The following is a 17,387-nucleotide window of genomic DNA, read 5'->3' as shown; positions in this document are numbered from 1 at the left end:
CTCTTGCATGGACTTCATGTTTTTGAGTTAAAGCCATAGGGTGTTTAACACTGAACAGGATCATGAAAATGTCCGGGTGTCTAACTGCCTTCTAAAAAATTGCTTTTTTTGAGAGTGCAGTGCAAGCCAGTGACACTAGTGGACTGTGACCTGGATTTTCCCTGTTTGGTCCTAGTGCTCTTGGACTAATCCATGCCAGGTTGATGGAAAGTGAGAACCTTCCAGAATAACAAGCTGTTTGCCCAGTTCCTTGTGCCCAGGCTTCTGCCCAGTGTAGGATGTAAGAGGAGATTCAGGAGTGGAGACCAGAAGGTTAAGGGAAAAAAAAACCAGATGAAATCACGAAGGACTGCGTGAGAAAGGTGTACTTCGTCTTTCGCCCCCTCGGAGGGACATCTTGTGAGCGTGTTTCTGCTCTTTCTTCCGCCTGTGATTGTCTTCCAACAGAACAGACAGACATTGTGTTGTGGGGTCTGGGCTGTTGTCTGTCGTGCATAGTTCAGGTCCTGTGTTGTGTAGTCGCTGTGCAGAATTCAAGCCTTGGGGTCCTGAATGAAGCCCTGGTGATGTCCAGGGGTCACCTGCACTCCCGTGGCCAGATGAAACTCAAGAAAGAGGGGACACGGGCTCTCCTTCCTAGGTGATGCTCCCCACCCATCGGGAGCCCCTTCCTGGACTTCAGGGATGAGGCTCCCTGAGCGAGATGTGGTAGCTTCCTGGTTCATCCGGGTATTGGTGTCAGGTAGGATCCACAGCACTCTAACCCGTAGGCTGAAGCAGCACATCTCATGGAATCAAAGTCCAGAGCGATTAATCATTATCTCACGTCTGTGCTGTTTGCTCTGTGGTTGAGGGAGACTTGTGTGGCTGCCAGGCTGTCTGCATTTGACTCTGAGACCTGCCCTGGACTTTGTGACAGCCCCTTCCCTCCTGCAGTCTCCTGAGCTGTCACCTAGTCTGGAGACACACGCAGTCGGGAGCCTGGCCCCTTCCTGCCCGGGCTGCTGGCTGCTCTGGGGAAGGCCTGAGCACTGCGGGTGTCGCTTTGTGACAGGGCACAAGCCTGCCATGTCCCCACAGGCGCTGCCCATCCAGAACCTAACTCCTGTGGTCCAGCCTCCCCCGTGCCAGCAGGACATACGTGTCTGTCATAAGGTTTGAACACCTGCCTGCCTTGGTCCAGAGGATTGGGGGAGAAGACTGCACATTTGTCCTGAAAATTAACGACTATTAGAACAGGAATGCACGTTTCGTCAAACTCTGGAGGCCTGGGCCCTCCCCAGCCTGCCTGTCCGGGCCTCCCAGAGGGGCCAAACCCAGGGGAGCCCCTCAGCCCTCAGCCACCTCCCCCACACCCACCGGGCCTGAGGCATTCTCCAATCTTGCTTTGCCTCTTGGCAGGGTCCTGACACCCTCAAGATGGACTATTTCTCCTCTTGAAGTGACTCTTGACTCTTCTCCCCAACTAAATCCCTGTCCCCTCCAGGTCACCTTGGGCCACATTTCTGTCACAACTGCATCCATCCCCCAGAGCCCACCTCTGGGCGAGCCAACAGGAGCCTTGTTCCACCATTTCCTGGGCTCTGGTGCTGAAGGAGGCCAGGGAGGAGGGTGCGGGGAGACAGTGAAGGGGAGGGTGGAGCTTTCAGCTGAGGGCAGGGGTATGAGTGGGCCCCTTGCCCCTGGAGCAGGCTCCCCAAGATGGATGGCCCAGGAGGCCGTGCCTGTGAGGCCCCAGCGTGTGGCATTGCTTCTGCTCAGGCCAGCATCGGGTGGGGGCCCTGACAGGTGCCCAGGCGGAGTAGCCAGACCAATTTCTTAAGTGGCCATATTTGAGAATATTAAACATTCCCACTTTAAAAATGTTTCTACTATCTATTACTCTTTTGTGAACTGTGGTCAAGCACACCCAACACAAAATGCACCATCTCGGCCAGTTTTCAGGTGCCGTTCAGTGACTTACAGTAAATTCAAGTTGTCGTCACCACCCTTCGGCCGCAAAACGCCTGTTGCTGTACAGAGCGGAAACTCTGTCCCCATAAAACAAGTCCTCCCGTCGCCCCCGCCCCTGGGAACCTTTGTTCTCCTTTCCGTGTCTGTGAGTTTGGCTATGCTGAGTACCTCACGTACGTGGAATCTTACAGGATCTGTCCTCTTGTGGCTGGTTTATGTCACTCAGCGTAATGTCCTCGAGGCCCATCCATGCCGTAGCCTGTGTCTGAATTCCTTGCTGCTTAAGAACAAATAATGTCCCATTGTCCAGATGGCTGCCGTTTTGCTTCTTTCCTTGATAGGCGGTGGGGCTGCTTTCGCCCCTTGGCCGTTGTGACATGTGAATGAGGCTGCTAAGAACTGGAGTGTGCAGATGCCTCTTTGGGTCTTTCTTGGCTTTTAATTTGGCGGGGGGTGGGATGGGGGGGTGAGTGGATATATACCTGCTTTTACTTTTTAAAAATGGCTTAAAAAAACAAGAAACAGATTCAGTCTTAATTTTTTGGTCTGATTATTAAAGCAAAACAATTTCTGAATATTAACAAACTCACATTTTTGTTGCTTCCTTATGTCCAAACAACTCTACATATGAAAAATTAAGTATATGTGGTTGGGGTACGTGAGAATAGAAGATTAATTGGTGTGCCAAAAAGACATTTCACTGGACTGTCGAGTTATATTTGCACAAGGTTTTACTTGCTTAGAGGTCAACAAAAATAGCTGGCCAGCCGAACATGGTCTGGGTTTAAAATACTTCTGCAGGCTGGACGTTTAGTTCGTGCCCAGAGAGAAGTGTGTAAGGACTTTGGCATGTGCACATGTGTTCAGGAATTTCCAGGTACAATATTGTACAGTAAAGTCCCCTTTTCTTCTGTGCATGCACCGACTTCTCAGTACGCCAGACATGTGGTGGGGGTGGGGTTCCCACACTGAGCCATTCTCCCACACCAGCCGGGTACCCCCCAGTACAGTTCAGTTCTGGAAGGACCTGGGCCTGGTTTGATCGTCGGCTAGATTAAGTCAGCCTTACAATTAGGGGACATTTGCTCCCCCCATTAGCAGTTTCTTATGAGAGGGTGTAAGTCAAGAACAGCCAGATGGAAGAGACGCACAGGGTGCGGTACGGGAAAGGGTGAGGTGTGGGGAAAGAATGTGGAGCTTCTGGGTTCCCTGGGGGCAGCACCCTCCCAGCATCTGACCCTGCTCCCCTACCCAGAAGCTCTGTGAACTCCATTCTTTAGGGTTTTTAGAGAGACTTCATCACAAAGCAGGCATGATGAAATCACTGGCCACTGGTGATGGATTCAGTCCCCGGCCCCTCTCCCTCAGGAGTTCAGGAGGGTGTGGCTGAAAGTTCCTCTTAATCACTTGGTTGGTTCCCCTGGCAATGGGCCCCCATCCTGTGGTTTTCTGGGGTCCTCATTAGCATAAACTCAGGTGTGGTAGGAAGAAGCTGGTTCTGAATAACAAAAGAAGTTTCTTTCACTTTGATAAAATGTCTGGAGTTGTTTCAGGAGCAAAAAAAGACCGAATGTTATCTTAAAGATGCTCCTGGTACTCTCATCACCAAAGAAACCCCCGGGATCATGGGAGCCAGAAGATGCCTCTCCATGCTCTGTCGTAGCTTCCCAAGTGCCATCTACTTTCAGGGATCGACCGGGGACGCATCTGCTCTTAGTCACTTAGCACCCTGGAGTGTTTAGCTTTGTCAGCAAGTCCGCTGCACCTGCCTCCCAGCTCGGACTGGACTGCCCCTGGGATACGTTGGGAGGAAGAAGGGAGGAAATGCGTTTGTCGGGAGGGCGGTACAGATGTGTTCTGAACACCCAGTTCTGCACCTACCAGTTCTCCAAGGCGCCCAGATGACCACCCCAGTGTTCTCAGTACTGTGCCCTTACACAGAACTGAGACAGTCTGCAAACCCAGCAGATGTGGTCAAGGAGGCAAGGTGGGGCCCCTGAGTTCTGGGACATCTGTAACTGACCCTCCTCTGTGCCTGTGGTGGGCTGCTCCGGTGGGGGGCGGGGGAGACCCTTCCTAGCCTGGTGAAAGGAAGAGCTCCACCCTCAGTCGCCCATGGGCCAACGTGTATTTCTTCCCCTGCATTTCCGTCCCTTGGAGAGCTAACCTGGCCTCAGCTTGGTAACGATAGTGAGGCAAGGAGCGCGTGTGAGTTCGAGATCAGATGAGCTGCTCAGATATTTGGGACAAAAGTCGATGCCCGTTTTAGATGGCGTTATTCTAGGAAGGAAAGTAGCTATTAATATCTTGACTTACCACCGCGTTGTTTGACCTATATTTGTTGCAGTGACTGCGTCCTTATAAACGAGTGTGGAGTGAGATGTGAGTTATGAAACCGTTTTCCTTCCCCTTCCAGCATTCCTGCCGGAGGGAGGTGCGTTCTCACGGAAAGTATTTTGGCATCGAGTTAGCGGTGAACAGACACATGATGCCTGCTTTCCTTTCCAGAACTATCTCTTTTGTTCATGCCCCAACTCTTCGATTCTGCCAATCAAATGTGGCTGTGCAGAAAGGCTTTGATGAGTAGCTGATTATTGATCCGCACATGCTTCACTCAGGGGCCACCCGCAGTGGGAGGCACATGAGCCGACCCGCACGGCCTGTCTGCAGGAAGTGAAGGGCCCACGGTAACGTCTTAGAGGAGGAGCATTTCAAAGGACGGGGAGAGGTGTTGTCTTTGGAATCAAGTCTCTCAAATCCCAGTTTGGAAGATTCCATTCTGAATCCTCATTAGAACTGAACAAAGTTTAAATAAGATCAGGTAACCGTAAGAGCTTTTAGTATCTAAAAAGATAGAATGCTAATTGGCCCTACAAAAAATTTTAAACTTTGTTCTACAGTAGGAGCTTTTAGATTCTTTACATAAAGCTTTATTTTTGCTCTAAGGACTGTGGAAAACAGGCCAGTTTGAAACACACCAATACAGTGGTTGGATTTGACTTATGAAAATTACAACCTACTAAGTGCGCAGTGTCTGGTTGACCTGGCTGAGTTCCACGGAGCCGTGATTAAATGTATTAACGTGGGAAGTAGTTTTATCAGGAACCCACCTCAGAGGAGAGGTGAGGTGTTTTGGGAGGGTGGCATTGTGTTTATACTCTAGCAGCCAGTTCACCTTTAACATCTACTTGGAATAATGTCAAAACTACTCTGTGTTCTGGAAAGCAAGGGGCAGAGAGTGGTGGCCTGGGAGGGCCCCTGGTGCCTGAGAAAAGGAGTGTAAGGCAAAGGACAAAAGACAGGGCTGCCCCTCGCAGTGAGCACAGCCCAGGGCTCTCTGGAATGCCGAGGAGAAAATCACTCAAGTGGAAGTCCACCTGAGGGGGAAGCAAGACCTTTTCTTCTTGGGAGAAATCTGTCATCTAGCACTACCCTCCTGCCCAGTCCTGGAGGCAGGGTGACCGTGACAGAGACCAGCCTTTGCAGTCTACTGAGTGTCCTCCTGTGGCCGAGCAAGCCCAGAACGTGGCAGCACGGGCCTGGGGTCTGCTGGCCTGGCCTTGGCCTCCGGGCCACCGGGGTGCACCCTGAAGGTCATTCTATAATGTCAGTGCACTTTGTGTTCACCCCATATTGACTCTGAAGTGGCCCATTAAGATAGAAACCTGGAGTTGTCAACAGGGTGAGTGAGGGTTTCTGGGCACTGAATTGCATCACAAAGCTTACAATGAGCTACTATTACTTGTCAGCTAAGTATCAGTACAGGGCATGCCTGGTGTTGACGATGGATAGGATCATCTCGAACGTTCCTGAAGCTCCCCAGATCTGCGAGCAGCTGCATAGCGTACAGCCCCCTTCATCGGGCGAGCACCCTGAGGTCTCAGCGAATGCACTGGGCCACTGGGTTCTGATTTGGCAGCTGGCTGTCTGAGGACAGGAGTTGTCTGTGATTTTTATCATTGTCGGTGCTGCTTCCTCCGTTTGCAGACGAGGGCCCCTCTCAGCCACACAGCCCACAGGGACAGGGGGGTTGTGAGCTCGGGCCCCTGCCCCGCCAGGGCCCTGAGTTTCTGTCTGCCCCTCTCCCTCCCCCGCCCCCAGGACTCTGTCTGCTGACTTCGGTGTCCTGCCGTGTGACACATTAAATCTTAATGCCATGGTCATTATTAATGATTAATTCAGCACTTTTGTCCTCTTCCTATCTGGCCTCAGGATTAATATTTGACTGCTTATAACCTGAGCTGCCGCCGCGTCTGCAGATCCCCTCACAGCCCCTAGAAATGCAGCACCCAGGTCCCTGGCGGGGCCTCCCTGCTTCCCTTCCGGCCTGGCCCTCCGGCCCTGTCCCCTCTTCCTCAGCCACTCATGTCCTTGGCATCAGCAGCCGCCATACTGGCCAGGCCTCCATGTCTCTGAGCAGCCATGTCCGCAGCCTCCCACTGTCCCCCTCTCATCCCTCTGTCCGTCCATTGTCCGGCAGACCCTGTGTGATCTGTCAACAGCCTGCCTCTCCCGGATGCCTCCTTCAGACAGCTGTTCATCCCTTTCCACTGGGCTCTGTCTTTCTGTGCCCTTGCACCTTGGTAGACATTTGTGTTGGGAGTGGGAGAGGCAGGGAAGCCAGAGTGTTCCGGAAAGTTCTGTGAGCTCATTCATTGAGTGCACACCTGGTGAGCTCAGAGTAGCTGCCAAACTTGTTTTCCAATTCAAGGTTCACTACTTAGTGCTCGTGAGATCTTGGCAAGTTGCTGAATTCCTCTAGGCCCGGTGCTCCGCTGGCAGGCCAGGTTAATGGCCACCCTTTATATTGTTCTGCAGGAATAGGTGGAATGGAGCTAATAAGTAACGTTTCCCAAGTGTTTGCCGTGTGCCAGGCTCTGCTCCAGAGCAGATAATAACTAACCCACTGCTCACACCTCCCCCCGGCGGGTGCAGTTGCTCACCCCCAGCCAGAAAAAACAAAGCCAGGGCCCCTGGGCCAGGGCTAGGGTCAGCTGTTCCCAGTAAGTGACCTCTCTCAGCTCTCCGTCCTGCTAGTTAGGACTCTTTGGCAGGCCGAGGGTCTTGCCACTGTGAGCCCCGAGCCCCTTGTTTGCGAAGTGGGTGTCACGTGGGGCTGTTAGGGGAACGAATGAGACTGGATACGTGACCTGCAGTGTGCTGCCTCGGAGTCACCCTCAACTGTTATTTACCAAGTTGTTAAAAAGTGACCGATCTGGAAAACGGGGGGGGAAAAGGAGTCAGTGTTATTGTAACATATTGGGTTACAGACGAGAGAAACCATCTCACACTTGCTGCACGCAGCACACTGACTATACGGATGTAGGAATGTTTTCCAGCGCTCCCAGCAGGAAGCAGCCAGGCCTTAGACAGGATGGGAGCCAAGCCAGGCACAGCTGCCCGAGCCCAGCCCACGCCCCAGCTTCCAGCTCTGTCCCTTCCCCGGCCCTCCCTGCATCTCTGAGAGTCCTGGCTCCCATCCCTCACCGGGGATTAGCCAGGTTCTCCAGAGAGATGGAACCAGCAGGATGTGCGTGTACACACACGTCCATACACACACGTACAGAGGCGGGTAGTTAAGGAATTGGCTCGTGTGGCTCTGGAATTGCACGTTCAAAACCTGCAGGGTGGGCGGACAGGCTGGAGACCCAGGGAACAGCTGCAGGGAGGAGTTCGGAGGCAGGACTCCCTCTTCCTGAGGGGACCTCAGTCTTTTCTCTTAAGGCCTCACCTGATGAGATGGGGCCCACACGTACTTGCTGCACTCAGTGCGGATGGCCACTTGCTGCACTCAGTCCCCAAATTTAAAAGTCAGTCACATCGAGATAATACCTTATCAGCATTATCTAGAGCCATGCTTGACCACATCTCAGGGTACCGTGTTCTATCAAAGTTGCTGCATAAAATTACCCATCCATGTCCCCAAGTGCACATCTCTGGCATTTTCTGTCCTCACCGGTGTTCTCTCTCGCAGCCGTCTCTGCTTCTCTCTGTGTGTCTGTGCAGGCTCTCTTCCATGAAGACAGGCTTCCCCTGGCTCTCAGGCCAGGTGAGAGCCGAGGCCAGGCGCCCGGTGGTCCACAGCCCCACAGCCAGCCTCTCTGCCATGGCTTCGGCCACTGGGCAGCCCTCCTGGTGGGTCTAGTGGGCCGGGCTGGTGGTGTGATGGGTGCTGCTCTGTTTCTGCTTTACTTCTAGATTTTCAGGGAAGGGGGGATCCTGAGGGGCCTAATGAGGGCTCCATGTCTGCCTGTGACCCAGCCAGCTGAGGCCAGGAGGGCAGGGTCATGGCTGAGTGCAGCCCCCACCCCAACGCATACGTGCGTTGAGAAAGTGCGCTGAAAGACACCTCCCGCATAGGGAGGTGAGAGTGTACGTGGGCTCTAATGACCAATTCGCCTCTGGAATATCAGTAAATATTACTAAGCATAATAGGCATTAGTCCTTACCCAAATTCATACTTCTCAGATAGGCTCCTGTGCCCTCCAATGGTGTTTTTAAAAGTGATTTTGGGAACCTGGTTGCTGAGGTGCACACTCGGCTGTGACCCCTCACTGTCACTCAAGTTTCTTTCTCACTTCACCTTTTACTTCCCAGAGGATGACGTGGACCTGGAAGCGCTGGTAAGCGACATGAGTACGTCCCTGGAGAGCCTATACGCAGCTTGTAGCATGCAGTCGGAGACAGCGCCCGTGCGCCAGAATGGCCAGCACACCCGTGACCAACCGCCGCCCTCCGGGGCCAGGCCTCCTCCGCCACAGGCGTCGCAACAGCAGAAGGTGCAGCGTTCCCAGCCCGTGCACATCCTGGCCGCCAGGTAGGACCCTGGGCCTTGGGGGATGGGGAGGGGCACCAGTGCGGCTGCAGAGGCGGCTTGCTGCTCTCCGCTAGTGATGTGCAAGGCGGGGATGCTCTGGCCTCCTGACCTCAGCAGGCAGGTGCATACCTCTGCCCTGGTCAGCATGGCAGCACTGGGTTGGGACGGGTACCTGCTCAGTTCCATTGAGCTGATATGTGGAGCCCCTGCTCTGAGCCAGGTGGAAGGAGGTAAAGGGAACCATCAGAGGACAATGCTCTGGAAAGAATGGAATCTTTCATTCTTGCATAGTTAGCAGAGGGCTCTAAGGCCACACTGCCCGGATCAGGACCCAGAACCTGGACAGTAGCCTCCCCTGGCCCTTGTCAGAAAGGTTTGACTGCAGACATTTGATGACATTCCCCAGGACAGTGAATGGAGACACCTCTGGAAATACTGGGCTGGCTGGATGGAGGGACCCAGGGAGTGTTGGAGGGCCCCTTGCAAGTGGCAGGTCTCTGAATTGGTTGTTAAAGGGCAAGTAGGCATTCAGGCACCGGGGAAAGATTTTGTGAGCAGAAGAGATGTCCCTGGTGTTGCAAATGGCAGGATCCCTTCCTCTTACAGGTGGGTAATATCCTATGCATGCCCACATGCGCTCACCAGATTTCCTTTGTCCATTCACCCACAGACGACCACACGGACAGCACGCTACCAAATGAGTGTGTCGCAGAGGACAGTCCTACACGGGACCACTCATGTGCAGAATCTAAAACAGTCAAATGCACACAGAGAGTGGCATGGGGGTTGCCAGGGTGGGCAAAGGGAAGCCGTCTCGGATGGCACTCTCAACTATACAAGGGGCGGGGGTTCGAGGGATGCAGGGTGCACGCATAGCCCTAGTTGGCAGTGCTGCTTTGCACGCTGAAAAATTTGGGGTAACAGGCATAGGATCCCAGAGGATTTTGTGAGGGTGTTGGCAAAACACTTCCTTTCAGTACCCAGAGCCTCACATATGTGCTCCCGGCTCTGGGCACCAGGCACTTTCGGCACAGCACCGGGCACTTCCTGCCCCCCACCCTGCTCCCCTTGCTGCCTGTGCATGCCCTGTGCTTCCGACGCCTGCGGGAAGCTTCCTATGCATAAGTCTGTTGAGTCCCCATTTCTTGTCCTGTGTCATGGTGTCCACAGCCCCACAAGCTAAGTGGCGTGGGGACCCTGAGTGCCCAGGTGAGTCAGCCTGGGCCTGGGGAGTGCCGACCCACAGCTGGCACATGGGGGGCCCTCAGGGGCCAGAAACACCTTGAGCCTCTAGCTGAGTGCCGCTCACTGTCACCAAATTCACTCTCCGAGGATTCTGGAGAAGGTGGAGGGCCTTCCCATAGGGCCCAGATGAACCCCAGCCCCTGTGCCTGAGCCCTGGGTGGCTGGGGTGGCTTCCCACTGGGACGGCGGAGGATCTGTCCTCTCTCTGCCCACCCGAACCACTGTGTTGCCAGCCTGCATGATGTCCCTTAGCTTTGCTTTCGGCCATATTTGTGAACTGCTGCAGAGTCAACTTGGAGACATAGCTTATTGAGATAGAACTCACATAACATAAAAATAACCGCCTTAAAGTGACACTTCAGTGTTCAGGACAGTCCCAGCGCTGTTCAGTGACCTGTCTCCAGTTGCAGGACATCTCCGTCCTCACAGGAAGTCCTCGCCCATCCAGCAGGGCCCTACAGTCCCTCCCCCATTATCACCATCTGTAACAGGGACGTTGTTAGTATTTGCTGTAACCAATGACCCTACATCTACACAACGCCATCACCAGAAGTCTCTAGAACATGTGACAGTTCACGCCTGGTGCTGGCCATTTGATGGGTTTGTGCAGATGAACGGCAGCATGAGCCCATCGTCATACCATCGTAGGGGGTGATTTTACTCCCTGAAAACACACAGGACTTCACAAATGCTCAGAAGGGCCTGTTGGAGAGGAGCGTTGGGGGGCCACAGGGACGTTCAGACGTCAGGGCCTTGTCCCATGAGTCCAGCCCACGTTCCTCGGGTGCCCAGTCTGAGGTCTGGACAGGAAACACCTGGAGAGGGGCATGCCCACCTCTGCTATTGCTCTGCCCAGGCCAGGGCTGTTCTACAGGGAGTGGCACCGTTCACTGCAATGGCGACCTCTTCGGCCTGTTGTTGAGGATGTCAGAAGGGATCGTCTTCCCAGCATGGAGTCAGTCTCAGGGGTTGTGGGCACTCGTGGGTGATTGGGGCCTCTGGCCAGGTCTAGGTGGAATGGCTGACAGGACTCCCTCCAAGTTAGGGGGACCTGGGCAACAGCTGCAGTGTCCACTGCTGTGCCAGCAAGCCTCCCGAGAGACCAGACAGGTCATGAGTTCAGTTAGACTCTAAAACTGGTGACCAAATGCTGTGAAGGGGCGCCCTGCATGAGGGGTGGATGGGTGCAGATAAGGAGCAGGAACTCTGAGCAGAGACAGGGACAGCCGGCACCAGGCATTAGCACACTGGGTGGAGACACCCTCGGGTGGGCAGGGGGTCCCCTGCCAGTGGAGATGCAGAGACAGGAAGCTGCCAGCAGGCCCCCTGGAGAGAAGAGACATGGGGCGTCTTGCACTGGTTTTGCTTTAGCTTTGAACTTGTGTTTTCTGTTGTTTTCCTGATTGCATCTGATCTGTCCTAGTTGTATATTTTGCTCAGTTGTATGGCAGGTGAGGTGTGTGTTCCTGGGAGCAGGGAGCTCTGGAGAAATGCCAGAGAGAGGGAGGTGGTATGTCAGTTCGGAAGTGGCTCTGTCAACACTGTGAGTGGGTGCAGCTAGGCTGCCTGGGGCCACATTAGCACAGGCTTCTGGGCCTCGGGGTGGACAGCTCCGTGAAACACTCATTTGCATGTCAATCATTCTGTGTCGGCCACCTCTTTGTGTAGAGAGGCGTTCATGTGACAATTCAGATGAGGACGCTGGGCACCTCTCTTGAGGTTTTTATTTGGTCAGAGGTGGGCTCGATTCAAGGCCATCAGAAAACATGCCCTTGTTCACAAACCCCTCCGCATGTCGGGGGTTCCTAGGCCAGAGCTGTGGAGGGGGCAGGATGAGGTATGAGACAGGTCTGTGATGTGAGTGTACAGGACTTCCCACAGAGTCAGGGGCGCCGCCCTGCTCCCTTGGAGTGGAGATGGCGGCTTCCGCTTGCATGTTTAACTACAGCAAGACGCACATCGAGTAAAGCTCACCGTCTCCACCCTGTATACAGGGTAGTCCCAGGGCTGCAAATTTCGCAGCACCATGCAGCCCTCTGCAGAACTCTGACCCCATGGAGCCCTGCCCCACACCCCATGGCGCCCCTGCCTGCCTCTGAGTCTGAGGGCTGTGAGCCATCTCAAACAGGGCTCGTCCCTCTGTGGTGGCCTTCTCTCCCCGGGCCATGCCCTCGAGGTCCATCTGGGGGAGTGTGTGGCAGAAGGTGAAAGCGCATCCCTTTGTGTGGAAGGGCCACATTTTGCCCGCAGCCTGTGCATAGTAGGGTCGCTTCCACCTTTTGTGGTTGTGAGCAGCCCTGATGTGATCACTGCACACAGATCCATTCACCTGCCTCTTTCTCTTGGGTGTGTCCGCAGGAGTGTGGCTGCTGGGTCATGTCAGGTGGTGGTTTTAACCAGTGGTTTTCTCTCCTCCCAGACGCCTGCAGGAGGAAGATCAGCAGTTCAAAACCTCATCTCTGCCGGCCATCCCCAATCCTTTCCCGGAGCTGTGTGCTGCAGAGAGCCCTCCAGCACCCGCCTCCGGCTCCCTGCCTCCGATCCAGGTCACGGCAAAGCAGGTGAGCGGGCCGGGCTTGGGCGCCAGGCTGCTCAATGGCAAGTTCGGGACAGGCGTGCCGGCTCATTGCTGTGGGAAAAAGGGAGGGGAATTATGGGGTCTTTGCTCTTGTTCTTTTCCTCTTGCGATTATATTTGCGGCTTTGCAAGGCTTTTTAAATTTATTGGCCAAAATTTCATTCATTCAGTCAGGGCTAGGCCTATATGTTTTAGGAGGAGTCTCATAAAAATGGCTAAAAAATAATAACAGTTTGCTACTTAAACAATGAGCTTTAGTTTCCTGAAACAATTTCACTGCCACGTTGTCTTCATTACCCAGTAACTGGGTAAGGGAGGCATTAAACGCTGGCTCTCCCAGGCACCTGACCTTCAGTACAGTAGAAGTGTCCACAGCGTGACCGTGACTTTGAGTACAGTCTGCTCCAGGCGGGAGAATTTTCGCTCAGCCCAGAAGGTGACCACTTCTGCACTGCAGTGGGGCTGTGCAGGGCACGTTACTGGAGGGCACTGAGGCACGGAGCATTCCAGCAACCGAGGTCGCATCGCCGGGAACCAACCTGCCAGGGCCGGGCTGGCAGCACTGTCCCTCCTGGTTGGCAGGGCCTGGACCAGAGTGGTCTGGCCTCCGAAGGAGACCCGGTGACGTTTATCCCAGTGTGAGGGCGGTGGGATGAGTGTGCTGTGAGTGCCATGACGACGGGGACGTCTCATGTTCACAGAGGGCCAGACCCTGTGCCGTGGGCTTCACGTGTTTGTCTCCGTACAGTTGTTTGCTCCTCAGGACTTCCCTGAGGGTCAGGCATCGATGTCACCTGCCCTCTGTCATAGGGAAACTGAGGGCCAGTCACAGGGTGGTGGGCCTTGCTGGGATGCAGTGTGCACGGCGGGGCTGGGTGTGACCGGGTGTGAGTGTGCATATCCCAGGGGCCTTACCCAGGGCGAGTGTTCAGTTTGGGGCCCGGCCTGACCTCAGGGTCCGGAGCTCCAGCTCTAACTACTGGAAGGGCTCCCTGGCCCGGGGGCGCTCTCTTTCCATCGAGAGTAAGTCAGAAGTCTCTTTGCCTCTTCTGCTGGAGTCACTCCCTCCTGCTGCCGTGGGCGCTTTTCCACATTTGCCGTCCTAAGGGGGGACGAGTCCTGTCCCCAGGTTCTGCTGGTCCTCACACTCCTTGCAAGAGATGTTGCTCGTCACACTCACCAGCCACGGTGCACTGCCCTGGTGCCGACCTCACACCTCCGAATAGGCCGCCCTGCCGCACCATCCGCACAAAGGGCATGCGGCAAAGGCTCCTGTCTGGAGCTAGAGCTGGCTGGGCCGTGGCCCTGTGTCACACGCCTGAAGGGCATCTGGGATGTCTGCCTCCCTGGTGACCTTCTGCTCCAAATAAGGGTCTAGACAAGCTGTCTGTGGATTGGTCACGCAGGTTGTTTACAAAGTTACTCACCCTAAAATAAGACCGAGAAAATATTATCTAGCTCTCACAGAGGCTGACAGGCACCGGGCCTCCGCCCCCGTGTACTGCCCAGCTCTCTAAGGGGAGTCAGGAAACCCAGGAATTTTGCCGGCTGTTTTTCTTGGGATTGGCGTTTGTCCCCCATGAGAACACTGTCGGTGTCTGCATTTCTGTTGTACAAATTCCTCCAGCCCTTGGGGCCCAGCAAGCACAGGCACATGCAGAGCATGGGTGTTCACCACTGGTGTGCTACTGCCTCAAAGGGCTGGGCGGTCCTTTGTCCACACTCAGCCGTGACCTTTGATCTTGGGAAGAGCGCATGTCATTGGCGCTGCAGTCAAGATGGCCCAGCGGCATCATGATCCTGTGCAGCCGGGCGGTGGTGGGTGGAGCTACTGCTGATGGGCAAGGAGGTCTCCGGTTCTTCACCACAGGCCTGTGGGAAAGGGAGGAAGGGAAGTCTGACGTGCTCTGTCCCTCCCTGTGAGGTCAGAGGGAGCCACCAGGGTCACACTTTCCCGGATGGCCTACGTGCTGCAGCAGAGGGCAGGGGGCTCAGTCTCAGACCAAGAAGAATGCACTGTGTCCAGAGGAAGGGCTGCCAGTTCAGAGAAGGAGTGGGCGTGGGGAGGCCAGACCCTGTAGCTCTGCCCTGACCCCAGCCCCCAGGGTTTGGGGTCCACCCTCCCTTCCCCCCGGCAGCGCAAAGACTCGGGCATTGCATACTCACTCTCAGGCTGCGTTTGGCTGCCAGAAACAAAGGCCCCAACTGGCCCCAGTTGCGAGGATGTGCGCTTTCGTGTGTGAGGGGCTGAAGCTGAAGGCTGAGGCCCTGAGCAGCCTGGGTCCCTGTCCTGAAACCAGCACCCCCACCACTCCGTGGGCTAGGCACAGGCTGCTCTCTCGGGAGGGAAGCACTGGTCACAGGGTAGAGAGAGACACTGAGGTTGTATGTGGAGTGGGCTGGCCCCTCAGGGTGTGGAGTCAGGCCAAGGTGTGTGAGGGCAGGACAGTCCTGTTGGGAGGAAGCAGGAGGCACGACTGAGAGATGGGGGAGGGCTGGTGAGGAAGGACAGGGTTTCCCAAGGGAATGCCTCTCTCACTGAATTCAAGGTGAGCTCTGAAGACTCACCAGCACTTCCAGGTGGCTTGGTGGGCGGGCCTTTCAGCCAATAAAGATTTCCATGCAGCCACATGCAGCAGCTATACACACATGCTACACACACACATGGCGACTGGCCACAGCAAGTTTTCCCATTTGTTATGTAAACACAACTAGTCCGTACTTTAACCCCATTTTTAATAGGGTACAAATATGTCTTCATTCCAGATCAGCTCTTTTCTCTTTGCTTAATTTAAAAAATTAATTTCTGGGAGTGAATTAATTGCCTTGCACAGGGTTCTGACATGCATTTACTAGTGAGCAAAACCAGGTCTCCCGAGGCTGTAACGTCGGTTTCGTGAACGGCCGAGGGCAGGTTACTTCCCAGTGAGTGCAGTGAGTGTGATGCTGCCTGCCTCCCCCGCCCAGGCGGCCTCCAGCCTCCGGCCATCCTGGAGCCAGGCTGCCTTCCGCCCCCGCCCCCACAGCCTCCTCCCACCTCGCCCAGCCCTCTGTGCTCAGCCCCTGCAGAGTGGGCTGACCCCGCCTTCTCTGCTGCCTTGTGTGTGTGTGTGGGGGGGGGGGCAGGGGGCAGGGAGCGGGGACACCCAGGAGAGCGCTAGGGTTGAGTCTGGACGGGAGCCAGAGGGCAGTGCTCAGAGACACAGCAGGACAGAGGACAGCTGCTGTCCATGGCGGTCACTCATAGCCTTCCCTGAGCCAGGGCCAGCCCAGGGTCCACGTCAGCACGTCCCTCTCGTCTCAGAAGACAGAGGCCTCTCTGCTCAGCAGCCCCTTGCAGGCACCCTTCCCCCTCCCTCTCCTGCCTGCTTTCTGTGACGGATGGGTGGACAGCTGCTACTTCCTCACCACCCCAGAGGCCCCACCCCTGGAGGGACCCAGAGTCCACAGGCCATGGGGGTGACTAGGGCAGTTGTGCTGTGTCCCCTCCCAGAGCCCCTCTGTCCCCATCACCACTGTCTTTACCCCACCCTGCCTTTGATGAGCTGGCCCCCGCAAACCCAGTGCCTCCCTGCACACCCTGAGGGCACTCACCCACCCCCAGGGCTTCTGTCCCATCCCCCACCCTATCAGCAGACCCACCATCTTCCCCCTTGAAGCCAGCCCCTCCTCTCTGCTCCTCCTCTTCTGGAATTTGGAGGGAGGGGTCACTCCTAATTCCTGCCTCTTTTTTTTTGGCCACCACAGCCAATCAGTCATGTGGCTTCACTGGACAGTTTTCTAGAGAAGGGATGTAAAGCATTTTTGTTGCTTTTTAAGATTACAATATGCAAATGGAACGTTGAGTTACCGACTCTCTGAGGAAGCTGATTTAACAAAGACTTTTTTATTTTCTGTGGCCACCTCTGGGCAGCCCAGCAGGGTCCCTGCCTCCGCTGGTTCTCTGAGGGGCCTCTGGCTCAGGGAGTCCAAGGTGCTGCACACAGAGCCCTGGCCCTAACCCTTGGGGCTCTGCAAGCCTGTCCCTACACTGCCAGAGGGCTGGTCCCTAGAAGGCTCTTTGGAAGCAGCTGTGACACCAAGTTTCAAGTTCACTATCTCCCTGACGTGCAACAGCAACACTCTGAGCCCACACGCAGCTCTGTAAACCACAGCTCGTGCTCACTAGACGTTTCCTCACTGGGGAGGGGCCCTGGAGCACTCCCCAGCCCGTCAGGCAGGACCCACGGCCCCACTGTGCCCCTTGCTGCTATTCCTCCTGTCGCCGTGTGACACTGGGGGTCTGTGGGTGGCAGAGGTGTCCTGGGCAAGGTGCATGGGCAGTGCTGAGATTGCCCCCAGGGACCGTGGTGTGGCAGGGATGGCCAGGGTAACCCAACGTGGTGCAGCAGACAGCTATTGCCGCAGCAGAGACTGCGGGGCCCTGAGACTGAGCGGTCTACGCCATGTGGGCGAGGGTCACAGCCAAGTGGCTGTGCTGCGCGCCTCCCCAGGGAGGCTCTGGGCCACCGGCTGTGTCCTCCTGGGTCCTGGCTGTCAGTGACAAGCAGCAGCAGGCCCCTCTACCTTCCCACATGGCCCGGTGCACCGGGAGCCTTACTCAGCCTGCACCTCCTGGAAGAAACCTGCTGTCCCGGGAGGTTGAGGGGGCTCTGCATCCTTTCCCCCTGGAAGCCCTCGCCAGATTTGGGAGGGTCTGGCAGTCTCACAGGGAAGGAAGCCTGTAGGCCTAGTCCCCCAGAGCTTTGCTGCCATTTCTGCCCAGAACCACTTTCTGCCTGGCACCTGCGGACCC

General features: G+C 55.4%; 1 protein-coding gene across 4 annotated transcripts in view; it reads left to right on the top strand.

Moving 5' to 3' along the window:
• Window positions 1-17,387, top strand: part of GRB10 (growth factor receptor bound protein 10) — a 117,081-nt gene that overhangs the window by 74,360 nt on the left and 25,334 nt on the right. For all 4 annotated transcript variants that reach the window (XR_005065731.1, XM_037041099.1, XM_037041097.1 and 1 more), the window contains 2 exons: window positions 8,551-8,770; window positions 12,435-12,576. Coding sequence is in view for 3 of the 4 variants with exons in the window: in XM_037041099.1 (XP_036896994.1) it covers window positions 8,586-8,770; window positions 12,435-12,576 (327 nt within the window). In the remaining variant the exon portion in view is untranslated. The remainder of the gene's footprint in view (window positions 1-8,550; window positions 8,771-12,434; window positions 12,577-17,387) is intronic.

Source organism: Sturnira hondurensis, unplaced genomic scaffold, assembly GCF_014824575.4.
Source record: "Sturnira hondurensis isolate 20B ecotype Veracruz unplaced genomic scaffold, ASM1482457v3 Scaffold0002840, whole genome shotgun sequence".
Taxonomy (NCBI): Eukaryota; Metazoa; Chordata; class Mammalia; order Chiroptera; family Phyllostomidae; genus Sturnira; species Sturnira hondurensis.
This window is presented reverse-complemented; position numbering and strand designations above follow the sequence as displayed.